The 18778-nt window shown below is 49.7% G+C and overlaps 1 protein-coding gene across 3 annotated transcripts in view; it reads right to left on the bottom strand.

Annotated features, from left to right (window-relative positions):
* Positions 1-5102: 5102 nt before the first annotated feature.
* Positions 5103-18778, bottom strand: part of RCL1 (RNA terminal phosphate cyclase like 1) — a 58685-nt gene continuing 45009 nt past the window's right edge. For 2 of the 3 annotated variants that reach the window (XM_040449478.1, XM_040449481.1), the window contains exons 8-9: positions 15470-15573; positions 5103-5900 (exon numbers count right to left, since the gene is read on the bottom strand). In XM_040449478.1, coding sequence (XP_040305412.1) covers positions 5750-5900; positions 15470-15573 — 255 coding nt within the window. In that variant the 3' untranslated portion in view covers positions 5103-5749. The remainder of the gene's footprint in view (positions 5901-15469; positions 15574-18778) is intronic. The other variant, XM_040449480.1, reaches the window with a different exon arrangement.

Genomic DNA, 18778 nt, shown 5'->3' with positions numbered 1-18778 from the left:
AATGGGTATAGGTAGTAGCTCTAGGATCCAACAGCCCTGAGGCAGATCCCACCTCGTCAGTTCGCCCCGACTGGACAGATCCTGCTGTTCTGCACTGGAACAAGGTGAACTTCATGGAGATGCCTGCGGGCCTTCTTTTTAACTCCAGCATTTGTCATGGGGCAGTCTGACCCTGACCCGCATGCAGGTGCCATATCTCATCTCTGTTCTTCTAGCCGAGCACATCCAAGTACTAGATGTGAAGATAAACCCTGTGACTCATGCTGACATTTACCAGGGAGGGCGAAGCCTGCTTTGAATCCTTCCCAGGGATCAAACAGCTAGAAAGAATCCTAAGCATTTAGTACCTAACCATTATGTGTACAAACCCTCTCCAGACCAGGGTAGATGGTAGACAATTCCCATTTTGCAGATGAGAAAATTAGCCTCAGGTGCAGGACCCGCCCAATGCCACGCATCAGTGGACATAGCTGGGATTCACAAAGGTCTCATTCCTAATCTTGTGTTATTTGACATCGCTCTACCGAAACCCGAGAAACTAAAAGCTTTCCTCAGAAATTACTGAGGGGCGCCTGCCTGGCTGGGTCAGTAAAGCACGTGACTCTTGATCTCAGGGATGTGAGTTCAAGCCGCACGTTGGGTGTGGAGTCTACTTAAAAAGATTTTTTTAAGAAATTACTGCATTAATGTTTTTAAAAAATAAAGGCTTTCAAAAATAACATTAAAAGCACAGCCACATCAAACTTAAAAGATGAACCCACTCCAGACCATCACGGGTTAACAGGGAGGAGAATTCGTGAACAACTAAGCTACCCACCACCCTAAATAAACATGTACGAGAATGGGGGAGTGTTAGAGGGGATGGTGAGGCAGTGATGGGCATCTTTCTGATTTTTCTGGCACCATATCACACATCAGCCTCAACTGCACAGAGGAAACCCAAGTGTGGGGAGGTAAATTATGTAACGTCCTAACAGCTGGTCAGTAGCCACGCTGAACCAGAACACAAGTGTGCCACACTCACCTCCTGAGATTCCATACCCTCCCCTGCACACCTAACGGAAGGGTCTCAACAGAGCAGGAGCCACACCCAGAACCACTAGCATCAGAAGGACCAGAGAGGGCCCATCCGCCAAAACTCTGACCTGGTCCCTTCAACGGGGCCAACCCAAGGCCCATGCTCAGGCTTGGGGTCACGCTGTCTGACAAGTGTGGACTGGATGTGACAAGGAATTGGAGCAGCCCCAGACAAAATGAAAGCTACTCTATTTGCTTGAGTAAAAGAGTGATGTGGCTTGGCCTCTGTAAGATGCCAAACACTGATAAATTCTCTACTCCAATGGCCTCTCAGACCTAGTCGACTCAAGTACCAAAAGACCTGGCTTGCCACATTCCCATGAGCCACTAGTCACTTGTGAAGAACAGGCCAGGGTTGTCTGGAGTGCGGGCTGCTTCTCCTCCACCCTGGAGTCAGGTGAGGAACAGTGGAGGTCTGGGTTGGGCATCCGGCTGGTGGTCCTGCTTTCCTATTCATCACGGACTGGAGAATATTGCCCACTGGTACATCCACGGGTCTCCAACCAAGTACCAACAGGCAAAGTCAATGGAACCCCAGGTTCTAATCCTCACACCATGACCAAAACCCCCAGTAAATCCATTTCATCACCCTATCTTGGCCCCCTCACCTCAACCAGGTGAGTCCCACCCCCACCTTGGGCACGGCCAACCCTGTGGTGATTCCGTATTTCCTTGGTGTTTCCTTTTCTCCATCTGCCTTTGATTTTACCACTTCTTCCAACCTCCTCTACTCCATCCTGCCTACTCCTTCCTTTGCTGTTAGCACTTTGCAGTTCCACTCAAGTCAACATAAAACTGTCTGCCAGCATGGGCCTCACTGAGGATGCTCCCAAAACAGACAACTTAGCAGAAAGTGGCCACCTTGGCTCAGTCAGTTAAGCATCTGGCTCCAGCTCAGGTCATGATCCCACGGTTCATGGGTTCGAGCCCCATGTTGGGCTCTGTGCTGACAGCTCAGAGCCTGGAGCCTGCTTCCAATTCTTTGTCTCCCTCTCTCTCTGCCCCTACCCCACTCATACTCTGTCTCAAAAATAAACATTAAAAAAAAAAAAAAAAAGGAAGTGGCCACCTCATGGGCTTTTGTGACCGTGAGAATATAGGCACATGACACAACTTGAGCTTTTGGGTTGTTTTGTTGGGTCTGTCATTAGTTATGTCCTTCACCACTTTCTTATCAGAGAAGATTGAAAAACCAAACAAACAAACATGAAGTTTAGCTGCCCTATGAGGGCAACTTGAATTTCCATACAGCCTCCCGTTGCTTTTCCCCCATCCGCAGGTCTTGCTACAATAGCCCAGCTTCCTCCCACCCCTTATCAACTGCCTTGATGAATATGGTAGAGTAATTATGAAGGACGCTGGCTGGGGCTTACACAGAAGTAGTTGAAGGGTGTTTTTAAAGACAGAGGCAGGGCCTGGTAGATGACAGAAAGGCAAAAGCAATGTTCTGCCATGACTCCCAATAAGATCACAGGTATATCTGCCCTAAAAAAAATATCGCTAGCCTCCCTGAATTCAGAGTGGTCTGTCTTCAGACAGTGAACAGAAAGACCAAGATAGAAAACCAAGTGCAAAATACTAGAATCAACAAACTACCCCAGGGGTAGCTGGATGCACCAGGAGCTAATCTAGGAACAAGGCAGAGACTGGAGGGGCTGAAAGTCACTAAGATGCACCAGCACCTTGCACAGAATGGCTTCTGCCCAGTGAGTAGTACTGCTTCTCTGGAGCATTTAAGATGGGGCTGAGAACAGGCTATACCAACATGAAATTTCTCCTTTTGGGCAAGATCGTCACCACCGCCACCAGAAGTTCCCAGGGCAGAAGCAGCTACGGCAGAAGGAGGGCTGGAAACCACCAGATTCTTCCACGTTCACGGCAGAGAGCAGCACACACCCCTTCTACTGCTTGCTGGGATCTGCCTGGAGTCCACTTGTAACCTAAATTGACCGATAGCATTTCCAGAGCTTGCTGCAAGAGATAGAAAGCCCCACAGGGTAGTTATCTGTCGTGTCCAGAGCAACGTGGCCCCTTACTTCTATGTTTAATCATGGACGGATCTGAGTTCAAACATCAGCAGCACTCAGTAGGACTGCAGCATGGGACTGATGAACGGATTAAGATGTGGTATATACACACAATGGACTACTACTCAGCAATCAAAAAGAATGAAATCTTGCCAGTTGCAACAATATGGATGGAAGTGGAGGGTATTATGTTAAGTAAAATAAGTCAGTCAGACAAAGACAATCATATGATTTCACCCAGATGTGGAATTTGAGAAACAAAACAGATGAACATAGGGGAAGGGAAGGAAAAATAAAACAAAAAGAGAGGGGGACAACAACTGAGGGTTGCTAGAGGGGTGTTGGGTGGGGGGATGGGCTGAGTGGGTGATGGGCATTGAGGGCACCTGCTGGGATGAGCACTAGGTGTTGTATGTAAGCGATAAATCACTAGATTCTATTCCTGCAATCATTATTACACTATATGTTAACTAAGTTGGATGTAAATTTAAAAAAAAATTGGTTAAAATGTAATATTTATGTTATCAATATTTTACTACAATAAAAAAAAATCCATTTTTTAATCATAAAGGAAAAAAAAAAAAAAGACCACAGCATGTGCGGTAGGCAGAACTCTCAGATGACCACCCAAGATTCCTGGTCCCTAGCTAATCAAACCCAAACCTAGGTACCGTCGTGATCAGGTGACCTTAACACTGATTACCGAGGTAAGCCTGTGATAGGAGTCATTGAAAAGCCATCAAAGCAATGAGCCATTTAAGTTTCCCTTAGCTGGTACCACAAGGAAAGGTCAGATTCAAAGCACAAGAAAGATTCAATGCAACAGCACCGCTGCTGGCTTGAAGATGGAGGGAAGCAAGTCACAAGGAACACGGCCGCCTCCAGAAGCGGAAGGACACCGCCAGCTGACAGCCCGGCAGAAACAGGAATCCCAGCCCCACAAACCTGAGCGAGCTAGACGCACATTCTTTCCCAGAGCCCAGCTCAGCTGACACCCTGACATCAGCCTTGTGAGACTCTAAGCAGAGTCCAATCAGGCCCATCAGGACGTCCAACCTGGACCACGCACACTATTCTAAGATACACGCACGAAGACACACGCACGCTATTCTAAGATACACGCATGAAGACACACGCACGCTATTCTAAGATACACGCACGAAGACATACGCACGCCATTCTAAGATACACGCACGAAGACACACGCACGCTATTCTAAGCTGCTAAGGGCGTGTTCATGTCTTACGCGTAAAAGAAAACAATCACGGGAAGCTCTCCCTAAGTGCCATGCCACGGTTCAAAATGGCCTGGCTTTCTTCAACATCAGGCCTACATGGAAGATGACTAGGGGGCAAAGCCCTCTCCCTACTTCAAAAGCCGCCCGCCCCCAGCTGGAGAATAACACTGGGAATCCGAGTTGAAAGAATTAGGTCTGCTCCTGCCTACCAACCGTGACCCCGTACACACACCAGATGTAGACTCTGTTCGTTGTCAGGGCCATCCTAGCACGGGCCGGGTGTTCCTGCACGTTCTTGCCAGGGAAGCTTTGCAGGACCAGCAATCCTGAGGGGTGCAGATACGTCCCCATCGGGAACGAAGAGCAGGCTCGCCGGAAGAGGTGGAGCCTCCAGGCTCGCGGACCTCACTGGCTGTGATGCAAACTGCTGCTCCCGTGGCATCTGTCTACCTGGGGTCCCTCCACGTCAGCAGGGGGCAGGGAAAGCGACACAAACATGAAGCTCATGCTGCATGCTGCGCTCCAGGCAGTAAAATTCTCTGTCTCTGACGCAAGACTCGCGGGACTTCTGCTGGCACCCATGGAACAGTAATAACCTAACTTATTAGCTTGCAAGTAGGGTAAAATTCCAGATTCTGACACTATTATACACAGAAGTTTAAATCAGGAGATCAATGTCGTTACATTATACATTTCAATGGAATAAAATACCCTTCTTGAATTTTCTTAACAAGATAATAAAATCTACATCACACCTGAGATACAGAAAATATCCAGTAAGTTTAATCGAGCCCTGCCCTCTCCAGACACTCATCCCCCCACATATACACGTGACGGACCGGAGAAGAGTGGTAGCTGCCTCCAAGATATCAGTCCGTTCACAAGACGAGGGACAAATTAGTTTCACATTATCAATTTTTGACACATGCGTTCCACATAAAGAGCTTCCACCCATATGATCTCATTTAATCCCTACCCAGAAACCGAGGCTCAAAGCGGTCAGTCCTCACAGAAGAAACTGTAATGGACCCTGCAGGTCTGGAGAACAGCGCCACACAGAAGCCGGGGATGCAGACAGAGTGAGCCCTGCGGAGATGCAGGGGCGCGGTTGCTCCAGCAACACAGCTGTGTCCTGAAGGCACGTTCTTCCTCCCCGTGGGCTACGGGAGCTCTTGTCGTGACTGGGCTTCCTGAGGAATGTCAATGCCACTGCAGAAACGGCTAGAAACCACATGACACAGAGAGGTCTTTTATTTAAATGTTCTGACTTTGTTTTTCATGGAAAATGAAGAAATCCTTAAGGTAAGAGGCTCTCCTGTCCTGGATGAATTTGGACTTGGTCCCCTTGAGTGTTCGTGGCAAGCGTCTGCTTTGTTTGTAGGCAGTGGGGCCTCATCTTGTGACAGTATCACTTGAGGGTCTTGCTAAGGTTGGAGAAGCCAACGCCAACGCAGGTCAGCAGCACTTTATCCCCACCCTTGAGTTCTTCGCCACATGGCTTGGTTTCAATTTTAAACATAATCTGGAAAAAGCTCTTCAAATGCCGCAAAAACTCTATCCTGAAAAGGAGGAAAAAAAAAAAAAAAAAGGAGGAAGGAGTGAAAAAGGAATTCGATTTTCAAAACAAATTCTCCTTCCCCCACATAGAACCCAAGCTTTTACTTTCACAGATCAAGAATATCTAAAATTAAGAACTGCTCATCAAAGCTCATTGAACAGTATTTCTTCACAGCCTGCCAGTTTCCAAAGTGGATTTAGACAGCCTATAGAGATGCACACGATACAAGATAAACACATTTTTAAAAGGTCCAAGGTGAGTACATGACACAGAAGTCATTCGGTCCCACGCAGTTGAGGGGACATAAACACAGCGTTAGTCTTGAGCAGCGCAGGCAGAGACACATGTACTCCCGTGACTCGCAGCATCATGAGGTAAAAACCAAGAAGATGCCAAAACAGAGCAAAGTCTTTCTCTTTGCTCCTCAACCGCAACAAAACCCTTCCATTCACTCCACACAGATTTACTGAGTGTCTACTATGTACCAGGCACTGTCCTTGGTGCTGAGGATGTTGCAGTCAACAAAAAATCCCTTCTGTCATGAAGTGTTCAATCTAGTGAGGCAGACAAGTTAAATATTCTTTAAAAGTACTATGGAAATTTAAATAAACAAGGAGGGGGTGGGGGGGAGAAACTTGGATATGACAAGATTTGTGTGTATATGGCAGGAGGCCAGGGAGGAGCTCACAGTAAACATGACAAGGAGTTTCACGGGGCGGCTTCCTGTCATCTCCTTTAAGACAGAATGATGGCTGCATCCCAACAGCACCTTGGGAACAGCAATTGCACGGAAGGACCATGGGACAGGCAAGCGACTTCTACTGGTCTGCCCTAGCCGACTCAACATCTCCCCAAGCTGGCCCAACCAGAAGACCCACCAGGAGTGTTCACTGAACACACAAGTTCCTGAAGGTTTTACTCAACTAACAACTGGCAGGGAACAAGGGTCCAGTGGCAGAGCCTGGAAGCACAGGCCAACACAAAGACAGGCCCTCCCCACCCCTTACCAGGCCCCATCTCCCCAGGGCACAGGGGCCAGAAATCTATTGTTTACAAGTAACCCTAGTGATTCTTTTCAGGCAAGTTTGGGAACACTGGCTTAGTTAAAAAGAGATGATCTGCATGTCTATAATGAAAGATCCAGCAACCTTGTGTTGCCCCCCAAATGAACCATCCAAACTCCCTATCCTGGCCAGATGCCTCTAATGGGCTTGCTATGGAATCACGTAAAGAGCTTTCAAAAGACTGATTCTAGACATAAAGACCAATGGGAAAGAATTGAGAGTCAAGAAATAAACTCACATACTTATGGTGAGTTGATTTTCAAAAAGGGTGCCAAGATAATTCAATGGGGAAAGAATAATCTGTTCAACAAATGGTGCTGAATGACTCCACATACAGAATGATGAAGTTGGACCCTCTCTTCCCAGCATACATAAAAACCAACTCAAAATGGATTAAGAACCTCTAACAGCTAAAACTATGGAAGTTACAGAAGAAAACAGCAGTAAATCCTCATGATCTTGGGGTAGACGTTGGTTTCTGTGTGTTGTTGTTTATTTTTGAGAGAGAGAGAGAGACAGAGCGCGAGTGGGGGAGGGGCAGAGACAGAGGGAGACACAGAATCCGAATCAAGCTCCAGGCTCTGAGCCTGACAGAGCCTGATGTGGGGCTCAGACTCACGAACTATGAGATCATGACCTGAGCTCAAGTTGGACGCTTAACTGACTGAGCTACCCAGGCGCCCCAAGTTTCTTAAATACAACACCAAACACAGAGTGATAAAAGAAAAGAAAAAAAGCCACACAAAATGAGACATCATCAAAATTAAAAACTTTTGGACATCAACAGACATTATGAAGAAAGTAAAAAGACAGCTCTCAGGATGGAAAAAAATATTTGCAAATCAAATACCTGATAAGAGTCTGGTATCGAGATTATATAAAGAACTCTTACAACTCAGAAAACAAAAACAGAAAGACAAGAAATACAATTAAAGATAGGCAAAGGATGTGAATAGACATTTCTCCAAAGCCTTACAAATAGCTAATAAGCACGTAAGAAGATGGTCAACATCATTAGTCATGAGGGAAATGAAGACACCACTATGGGGTCCCACCTCACACCCTATAGAAGGGCTACAATCAAAAAGAGAGAGAACACAGGTGTGGGTGAGGATGTGAAGCAGTTAGAACCCCTGTTCGCTGCTGGCTGGAAGGGAACACGGTGTGTTCCCAGTCTGGCGGTTAAATCCTAAATAAGAAGCTACCACATGACCCAGTAACTCCCCTCTCAGGTACGTGCACAGGAGAAATGCAGCATACGCCCAAAGGCCTGACACAAAGGTCTGCGACAAAATTGCTCAAAAACAGTCAAAAAGGCAGAAGCAACCCAAATGCCCATCAACTGCTGCGTGGCTACACAAAACGGCAGATTATTCGGCCCAGAAAAGAAAGGCGGCACTGACCCAGCCACAGCACAAACTCTGAAAACCTGACACTAGGGAAGAAGCCGGACGCAGAAGACCACACGCTGCAGGAGCCCATGTATGTGAAGTGGCCACAAGAGGCAGACCCTGGAGGCAGAGAGCAGACCAGTGGTTGGCCAGGGCCGCGGGGCCCGGGCCAGGCATGGGGAGGGCCGGGGGGCGCTGTGAACGGGCAGAGGGCTTCTACCTGCGGTGCCCAACATGTTCTAAACTTGTGGTTACGGTTACACGACTTCGTGAATACGCTAAAAACCACTGAACTGCACACTTTAAATGGGCAAACTGTGTGGCACGTGAATTATATCTCAACACCACTGATTAGAATACATATATATGGTATTTGTGAAGTTCAGAAGACATACTGAACCTGGTTCCCGCGCTCACACAGTGTAGACATAACTGAGCGCGGGGCACCTCCTGGGGTGCATTTTCTACCCCGTCGTGTCCCTCTGCCCTTCCACGTACACAGGAGGGAAAGGGCAAAAAGGAGAAACGGGGCTGGGACAATCCCTCACCCCGTCCGGCTGACGTGACCAGCACTTCAGGGACTAAGAGAAGAAAGAGTAACTACCCCAGAAAGCAGTTCTGGTGCATGGGGTGCGCTCGCAGGAAAGCCCCTCGCTTCTCGGCTCTCTCTTCATCTCCATCTTTAAAGCGACAGCCCAGGGGTACCTGGGTGGCTCAGTCGGTTGAGCGTCCGACTTCAGCTCAGGTCATGATCTCACGGTCTGTGAGTTCGAGCCCCGCATCGGGCTCTGTGCTGACAGCGCGGAGCCTGGAGCCTGCTTCGGATTCTGGATCTCCCTGTCTCTCTCTCTTCCCCCCCACCCCGCCCCCCGCCTACTTGCTCTCTGCCTCTCTCTCAGAAATAAACAAACATTAAAAAATTAAAGGAATTAAAAAAATAAATAAAGCGACATCCCATCTGCCAACTCTCTGGCGAGGCTTCCTCAGCCGGCATCCTCTCTGAGATAGGACAGCATTCCCGGCCCTGCTCGTGGTGTCCGATTACTGCTCGTGCGCCTGGGCTCACAACTGCCCCGTCCCTTTGGGTAAAGCACCTCCAGGGCAAAGACCTTGTCTACTGCTCAGAGCCACTCCAGCTGCTGGGCACCGCTGGGTGAGGAGGCAGCAAACAGAAGTCAGGAGCCAGGGCTAGTCCTGACAAGTGCCGTCCACACTCCTGGTAGGGAGGGGAAGTCGCTTCTTCCCCTGCTGGCTTCCCGGTCTTCTCACCAACTGAACATTTCAGTTTCTCGCTCTCTGTCCCAGCCTCACCACACCCCCCAGCCTGTCCCAGGAGAGAAAACAAACACATCAAACCCACGGATCAACAAGCTGCATCCGTGGGCAAAGCTTCCAGCTGGCAGCCAGGGGGAGGGCACAGCCACCTCACCCCGTCTGCGTTCTAAGGAGAAAACAGTCTGTTCTCTCGCGGCCTGAGCGCTAACGCAGCCCAGGCACGCTCCGCTCCCAGGGCCTCCCCGGCCGGCCGCACCGTGAATGAGTCGACTGTGCTGGAAAACCCAGACCCCCTGGGCAGCTGGCAGAATCCCCGAGGGGCCCCCCGCGTGCTCCTGGGCTCCCAGAGAAGGATGCAGGCCTGCATATTTGCAGCTCCAGGGTATTTGCGGCCTTTGGACCTGGTGGGGTCCACGTTTTACTAGGTGTTCTGCCGGCCCGCCTGCCCGGCTGAGGAAGCCCGCCTGAGGGGCTGGGGGCAGCCTTCGGAACGTCCTCCCGCCTCCGGCCCGGTTCTCCAGAAGCCGAGACCCTAACCACAGGCGACGTTAAATCTTAACGGTCTCCTGAAGGGATGAAACAAGTCATTAACCAAGTCACATCCTCGCGGCCGGCGCCCTTCTCCGCCGCCCGCACCCAGGCCCGAGAGGCCCCACTCCTGCCCTTCCCTCTCCCCCGGACGCCAATGGCACACCGCGCGCCCTCGCCTGCTGGACACAGCATACGGCCGCCGGCCAGCCGGGAGTGACGTGTGGCGCGCTCACGGCAGTCCTGTCCCTCAGCGGAGCGGCGACCACCTGCACTGCTCCGTGTGCCTGCAGAGGTGACTGGGATTCTTTCTACACAACCCCCGCGCGAGGGTCCGAACCCCTGACTTAGACAACCGTACCTGTCGTGAGCTTCTCTGGTTGTTGTTCGGGAAAAAGTGATCTGTTTTTAGAAGAACAAAACCGAAAACGACAACCTCCTTTTCCATAAAGCCTCCAGTCCGTCTGACAAGCAGGTTTCAGAGAATCCTGGAGCACACAGAGCAGTCTTTCTGTCTATTTGCCAAGTGGGGGCTGTTCCGCCACCATTGTTGGTCAACAGGTGGAGGCCAGTGGGCTCCCGCTCACCTGCCCACCAAACCCCAAGTGCCCGGGACCTGACAGGTGGCTCGCCCACCTCTTAAACACAGCCCCCGTTGCCTTCAGAAGCCTGACGGAGGCGATGAGAGGTCGCGGGACAGCGCTCTCTCGGGCCGCTCCACAGACACAACCGCGACAGATGGTCCCGCCTCCTGCTCCACCAAGGCACTTCGATATTAGGGCTGCCTGCTTCTCAGGCCTCGGGCGTTGCTCTGCAAGTGGAGGGGAAAGACCCGGGAACAGGAAAAGAACCTGCTCAATGGCGTCCCCAGAGTCATTACACAGCAGCTTTTAAAAAACACACTGGCGGTGCTTTTTGTGGCCAAACAGCGGCTTTCCCAAAGCCCGCTGGCCTCTGTTCCGAGAGTGAACGTGAGCTCTCGGCCGAACTCGGCCTTGGGACCCACATCCCTCCCAGCCTGGCTCCCTGCCTCCTGCTGCCTTTACAAACCGAATTTTGTTTCATCTGGAAAACTGACGATATCGTGTGCTTTTCCCGTATGCCAGCTCCGTGCTGGGGCTCTGACTGTGTGATAATAAGAGTGCCAGGGCCCTGCAGCACCGCAAGCACCCCCAAATGTGAGGTGCGGCGGCGCCCCACCAGCTTGCAGACAGCAACTGAGCGACTGGACCCAAACAGCCGGGCGTCATTCGCAGGCTGTGCGCCAGACCAGGGGAGCCCACCATCCCCATCAGTCAGTGACAAACGGGACACGAGGCTCTCGCTCCCCAGCTCTTCACAAGCAGTGGAAAGAGGTCATTTATTAAAGTTAGAAAAAAACAAAGTGGCATGATTTATTTTAGACTTCGAACTAAAGATAGAAGGAGATCGTTTTACGGCAGAATTTGAAACGAGGACTCTGAAAAGATGTGGCGTGGCACCCTGCCCCAGGCAGCAAAGTGCGTGGAGCCCAGCAACGTGGATGCAATCCCAGCTCTTACACAAGAGCTCAGTGCGTCAGGGACGCAGGGACTCTGGACGAGACTGTCTCGGTCAGAACCCCACGGCTGGCCCATGTGCCTCCGGGCACGTGGCTCGACCTCTCTGTGCCCCAACCCCCTTACCTGTAAAATGTACAGCGAAGGGTACCTACCTGCTTTTATCACCCCACCCCCCCCCCCCCCCCGCATAGGGTCATCATGAAAACTAAGTGAATTCATATTCTGAAAGCACTTCAAACAACATCTGGACAACAGTAAATACTGTAACTGCTTGTTAAAGAAACCGACCCTACACAATTCTCGGGAATAGCATGTAAGATGGGAATGGTTTGTTTAGTAAAACAACTGCAGGAAGTTGCTCATAACGGACACAGATTTAGAGTCGCTGAACAGACAATGTATGGTGACTTCAGGCCTGAGAATACCCAACGCAAGTTTACTAGGCCTCCAGGTGTCCAAAGTGACCTTACTGGGATACTGGACTTCCCAGACAGAGGGGATGTGGAGGCAGGAACCTCGCTGTTCAGCACAGACTGAGCTCTGTCAGGCACACCGCACGGCTGGGAGGACTAGGTACCCGGCCTCATTAAAGCCTCATACCACCTCCACAAACCCAGGGCCGCAGGACCACTCAGCCACCTTCACTACCGAGGACACAGATGCGCAGACCCGCTCAGTGCCTTGTCCACGGTCTCCCGTGCTCCAGGGCAGAGCCAGAACTGAAACGCACACAGGGGGGACTCTGATGCCTGCGCACCGGCAGGACGCAGAACGCTCTGGTAACCGCAGCCCCCAATCGTGAACGATTTCCAAAAGCGCCAATTAAGATGCTCATTAGTATTTTCCTTGCTGTTAAACCTGCTTTCACATAAAGTGTAAATCCTCCCCTAAACTGTAAAGTTAAGCGTTTTGAGGGAAAGGCAGAACCACCACCGCCAACTCTAACTATCTAAAACTCAACGAAGTCAACAGAAATAGAGCATACACGTACCGGCATGCCATCCAACCCTATTTTATTCTACGGGGAAAAAACATCTCTCTGGCCTTCCTGAAGAATTTCACACATACAGACTTACTTTCTCAAGTAACACAGGAAGCCAACGGCAATCTCCTGAAGTAAGACAGAGGGAAGAGGGAAAGAAGAACACAGAGACCCTTATTTTCCAGAAAGGATTTGAAAGCAAGAAAAAACATCCTCCTTACTCCCAGTGCTCTGTCAACAGACATTTGAAAAGCTATCTATAAAAATCAAAATGTGCAAAGGACCAGAATACATTCCTTTAAACCAAAGAGGGTCTTGCTTCTGGTTTTCATTAGAAATCTGAGGTTTCAGAAAACGGATTTTTAGGACTTTAACTGCGCATAAAAGTAAGTGCGACAGTTTGACCTCAAAAGCTCCTGAACTGGGTTAGGATAAACTGCTCCTCCCAAGTGTGGCTGTCCTCATTGAGGATTCCATCCCTTTCCACCCTTCACCGTATACAAGTACGATGTTAGCTTCGCCTGCTGCGTCCCTGAGGGACATATATTTCTTCCCACCTTTGCCCCTTTGTCACTTTGGACCGCCAGAGCCTTCCACGAGGATAAAGGATCCCAAACAGGGGCGCCCGGGTGGCTCAGTCGGGTGAGCGTCCGACTTCGGCTCAGGTCATGATCTTGCGGTTTTTGAGTTCGAGCCCCACGTCAGGCTTGCTGCTGTCAGCCTGTAGGCACAGAGCCCACTTCAGATCCTCTGTTCCTGTCTCTCTATCCCTCCCCCACTTGTGCTCTCCCAAAAGCAAATAAATAAAATTAAGAAAGAAAAAAAAAAAGGATCCTAAACAGATCCTTTCAAAAATACAGCTTTCAAAAATAAACCTCCTTACCCCCACGCTAATGCTAGCTTACCAGAAAGTACCGAAAAGAAGGGAGGCAGTCCTTTCCCACCCATGGCAGCCCCTCTTACATGAAGCCCTGGGAGGCAGGTAACCCAGAGGACAAATGTCCTGTAAGTCCGAGCCCCAAGTCTTAAAACACATAATTTTACAATCTGTCCTATTCCTCTGAAGCTCCATTCAGAGCAGACCGCTTTGTTTTCCCAGGAGACGGTATAATTTTAGGCAAGGTTTCTGGAAGACAGGACACTGCAATTAATGTTTGGTGAAAAGTGAGTCAAGGAGGACACAGGAACTTTTAAAAATGTCAGTCACATCTTGGCCATCTCCGCAGGGGCTGCTGACTTGAAAAGATTATAAAGGCCCTGTAGCCAAACTGAAGAAAAAAAAAAAAAATCTCCAAAAGAAAAAAAACCGTCAAGGAAAAATAAAAATATGCATTCTGTTTTTCACACCACGTTCTGCCAAACCCCATGGCCCACGACCACATGCATTTCAAGACAGGGCCTGGTGCTGTGTGAGCAGGAGGCCTTCTGCTGCCCTGGGGCGGACAGATGTGGGCAAAGCAACAGCGGTGAGAACGGCTGCCCGGCTGAAGGGGCCATGGCAGCCGCAGACTGTCAGCAGCTTCCAGGAAACTCTCTCCGGGAAGCAAATCTCTGCACTCGGGGGTGCTGCGCTCCTAGCCCTGACCTCCTCCTCTCCGAATGCCTGAATTACCAAGTCTGTCTCAGCAATGCTGACCCCTGGTGTGAGTGTGCCATTTACTCAATTTCGGGTCCCATGTCCTGTGAGATACTTTAGACGAGTTATTGGGAGACCGTGTGGTCCTCACCGGCTTCCTGCTTACCAGTCTTCCCCCACTGTTAACAGAATGGACTCTCTCTCTCTTCCACCTCCCTGTTCAAAACAACCTCCCCCCATTAATCAAAAAAAAAAAAAAAAAAAAAAAAAAAAAGAAGTCTCCTTAAGAATGTCTTTTGAGCTCTTTGTCTCCAGGCCCCTGGAGCCATGGCGGAGAACGCAGCACCCCATGGCTGCGCTCGCCCCCTCTCTCAATGTGATGGCACCATCATTCTTCAGTTATCACAGTACTGTACCTTTCAGACATACAGCATCGGTACCATGATAACCGAAAAAGGACAGTTCAGTCTCATATCTACCTGAAAACTTCCTCCCATGAGGCCCAGCCGGCCCTGCTCCCCACTCACCGATGAGTACGAATGATCTTGAGTGGATAAGTACACACTCGCAGACATCAGCGCTCCAACAGGCTGTTACGGCAACCTCAAGTACTATTAGTGGGAAATGCTTCTCCCTCTGTGCCGTGTATCACTGAAGTCTTCTGAGAGCTGCTCTTTTTGGAGAGTGCTTGCTTTAATGCCTTAGCCGTCAACTCTGGAGGACACCCACAGCCTCAAACTCACCTCTCTAACTTCCCCGCTAGTCCAGCAGTATGCCTACGAACTCTGTCTCTTCCTCCGGCTTTCCAGCCTGCTCACACCCTACCATCTTGGACAAAAAGACAGTCCTTTTTGCCACAGCTAAGGAAAAGAGGGATTTAAAGAGCAACAAAATCCAAGCCATTAACAGAACCAGTTTACCTTTAAAATGGAAACAAAATCTGATGCACAGACAAAAGAACTGTCTGGTATTTCTCACGTAACTCTCATATCATGGGAATGACACACAGGAATGATGAAGCTACAAGAAAGGATGTGAAGCAAAATCCTCGCTAAATACTGGGTTTAGGGTGACAACCTCCAGTTCACGTAAGCAACGGTACGAGAAAGCGTTCACGGCGACACACTATACGCAATACGACACCTGGGTGGTTTTGTGCAACTGCAAGATTGAACTGGATGGCACGGCGCAAGGTGGAAGAAAAACGACTCACGTGTAGGGAGACAGCGGTCCTAGCAGGACTTTGGAGACATCCTGCTGTCCAAGGGTCATGAGCAACAGACCCAGGCTTTGGTTGGTCGAGTCAACACATCCACCCTGTAAACACAAACACTTTCAAGATTAATCGTTCTACCAACCAGAAAATGGAAAACCAACAAAACAGAGAGAAGGAAACAGACCCCAGACACCCAGAATATCTGAAGCACAGACGAGCAGGCAACAAAGTTCAAGCAATAATGAAACACAATACCGGTCTTGTAAGAGCGATCCTTATACCAAGTAACTTCAAGGGGGTAAACAGTTAATAAAAACAACTGCAGGGGCACCTGGGTGGCTCAGTCGGTGGAGCATCCTTCGGCTCAGGTCATGATCTTACTGTTTATGAGTTTGAGCCCCACGACAGGCTCTGTGCTACAGCTCAGAGCCTGGAGCCTGCTTTGGATTCTGTGTCTCCTTCTCTGCCCCTTCTGCTTGCACTCTGTCTCTCTCTCTCTCTCTCAAAAATAAATAAACGTTAAAAATTTTTAAAAATTTAAAAAAAAAGAACTGCAATCGCGGAGACTACGAGAATGAATAGACACTCAAGTCTACTGAGGCGCATCTAGTGAAAAACGCCACTCTGCCTTTGTAACTAAAGCCGCGGCAGGACATACGGGCAAAAACGTGTACTCGGTTCCATAGCTGAATACCTAGGGCTAAATGAAGGTTGTTTCTATTGATCTGATCTGTCACGGAGCACCACAGTTAAGGTGACGTGAATGGAACATCACCTTCCACGGGCACCACCTGTGCACACACTCTGTCACACTCAGAAACGGCTGGCCACGCTCGGGGGGCCTCCACCTCTCCCTGTGCACGCCTTAAACCTGGGCAACGACTATGATCACCCCCTCGGTTCTTACTGAGGGTGCGTTATTCCCCTCCCCCCAACTCCTCCTTCCTTTTCTTCCGTATCAGTACGCAGAACAAAACTCTCTCCTGAGATGCAACTGCTTTGGCTGCCCTTCTTCTTTCGCTCTTGAATTTGCCCACCTCTGCCGCCATTTTGCTTCAGCAGAGGCTTGCATGACAGCTGTTGACATCTGTGCCCTTAAATTTGTCTTGATCTCTCATCATTCCTCCTGGGGTTAGTTGATTTCGAACCATTCAAACTTAACACTGTCCACAACGAAAGCAGGATGACCCTGGATCTCTATGTATTTGGCACACGTCACCGTAAGAAACCCGGTTTCTAACACAGTGCATCCCTGTCCGAGGCGAGGCTCTCTCGGACTGTGCACCCACTGTTTATGTGGGTACGCCTCTGTCCTCTGTTAGTGCGGGCAGGGTAGCGGATAAATCAGTTTTCAGGCACAGACACTCATTCTCTGTGTCACACTCTGTGACAACAGTCAGAAAATAAAGGGGTTTCTGCTACAGCTGGCCTTTATGAAAATCTACTGCTCTTCGCAAACCACTGGAGATAGTAAAGGACAATATTCACCTCATTTAGCAAATTTTAAGAACAGTTACTGCATACGTATTTCCATCTACAAAGGAAAACCTGACCCACACGGAGAACAGGAGGCCCAAGGAAACTAACTCTGTTTGACGTAACTTGCTCCCTCTCACAACTGTCTAAAGTTAAACTGTTCTCGGGGCGCCTGGGTGGCGCAGTCGGTTGAGCGTCCGACTTCAGCCAGGTCACGATCTCGCGGTCCATGAGTTCGAGCCCCGCGTCAGGCTCTGGGCTGATGGCTCAGAGCCTGGAGCCTGTTTCCGATTCTGTGTCTCCCTCTCTCTCTGCCCCTCCCCCGTTCATGCTCTGTCTCTCTCTGTCCCAAGAATAAATAAAAAAACGTTGGAAAAAAAAAAAAAATTTAAAGTTAAACTGTTCTCTTCAGTCTCTCCTTATCACTGTGTTGCTATTCTACCATGCTCACGGACTTCTAGTACGCACTAGACCGATATTTTAGTGCAATAAATATGTTAGGGTCTGTGCACAGGATACCACGGAGGGAGTGATGGGGCTACCCCCGAGGTACGGGGTGTAGAACCTGTACTGAGTGGCTCTGGTCTTGTGGCAAAGATGATACAGGGGCAGGAATAGGGACAATTCAAGTGGAGCCAGTGCTATGCAGCAGGGGGGTGTGGCCACTGGGGCTGCCAAGGCGAGCAGGAGAGGGCTGTCACCCGGCTGGCAGCAGAGGGAGGCTCTGGGGAGGGGGACGGGAGCTGGCCCTGGAGGGGACAGCAGGAGGATGGGGGAAACTGGACCCAGGGCCAGCAAGGAGCAGCCAGGAGGCCAGCGAAGTGGCTGCCTGCTGTCTGCAGAGGAGAAGGCGAGACCGCGGGGAGAAGAGGACATACACAGACTGGCTTTTCTAACCAGGTTGAGTTGAGGGTTTTGACTTTATCTTGGGAAAGTGAGAAGCTGGAGAAGGTCTCTGAGCACAGGGGTGAAACAATCAGATCAGTATCTCAGGGGGAGACCTGATCTACAGAAGATGCTAGAGAGGCAGGCGGACGCGAGGAGGGCAGCAGGTGGTGGCAACGAAAGGCAGACGAGAAACGCAGCCCCAGAGAGCCTGTGGCGTAATCAAGGGGGCCTGGGAACAGAGGAGACATAAATGAAACAAGGGATTAGACCAGAGGGTTAAAACGTTGGTAAAAAAATAAACGGGACCCTCCAAGGGATGGATTTTTTTTTTTTAGGTTTATTTACTTATTTTGAGAAAGACAGAGACTGTGTGTGTACAGGGGAGGGGCAGAGAGAGGGAGAGAGAATCCCAAGTAGGCTCCATGCTGTCTGCACAGGAATGCTGGGCCTGACACAGGGCTCGATCTCACGAACCATGGGATCGTGACCTGAGCTGATATCGAGAAAAAGAAGTTGGACGCTTAACCGAGCCACCCAGGTGCCCCCAAGGGATGGATTTTATGACTCATTTAAACCATATCATATCACACACCTATGAAAAATTATTCAGGAAAGCATAAAGTGTTTTCATCCTTTTGACAATTAAGGATCACAGACACACACACAGTTTTCTCAATGATTAAAAACAAAGGCAAAAAACCTGGTCCAGGCATAAGGCGATGGTATAAAACAGAACTTAACTGGAGCGTAAAGAAAAAATAAAATAAAATAACCTAATCCAGATTGCACGTTTCCTCTCGGGTGGACTGACGATGGGCTGTGCTCTCACCCAGAGGCTTACAATCTGCTCTTTACAGGGATGTAACATACACTCCAGCTGTGCTCGTGGGCCCCCACTGGGCTATTCTGTAACGTGATGCTTCTGATGCCCCCAGGTCAGCT

Source organism: Herpailurus yagouaroundi, unplaced genomic scaffold (assembly GCF_014898765.1).
Source record: "Herpailurus yagouaroundi ecotype Mexico unplaced genomic scaffold, PumYag 199, whole genome shotgun sequence".
Lineage (NCBI taxonomy): Eukaryota > Metazoa > Chordata > Mammalia > Carnivora > Felidae > Herpailurus > Herpailurus yagouaroundi.
Note: the sequence above shows the minus strand (reverse complement) of the source record. Positions and strands in the feature narration are given on the sequence as shown.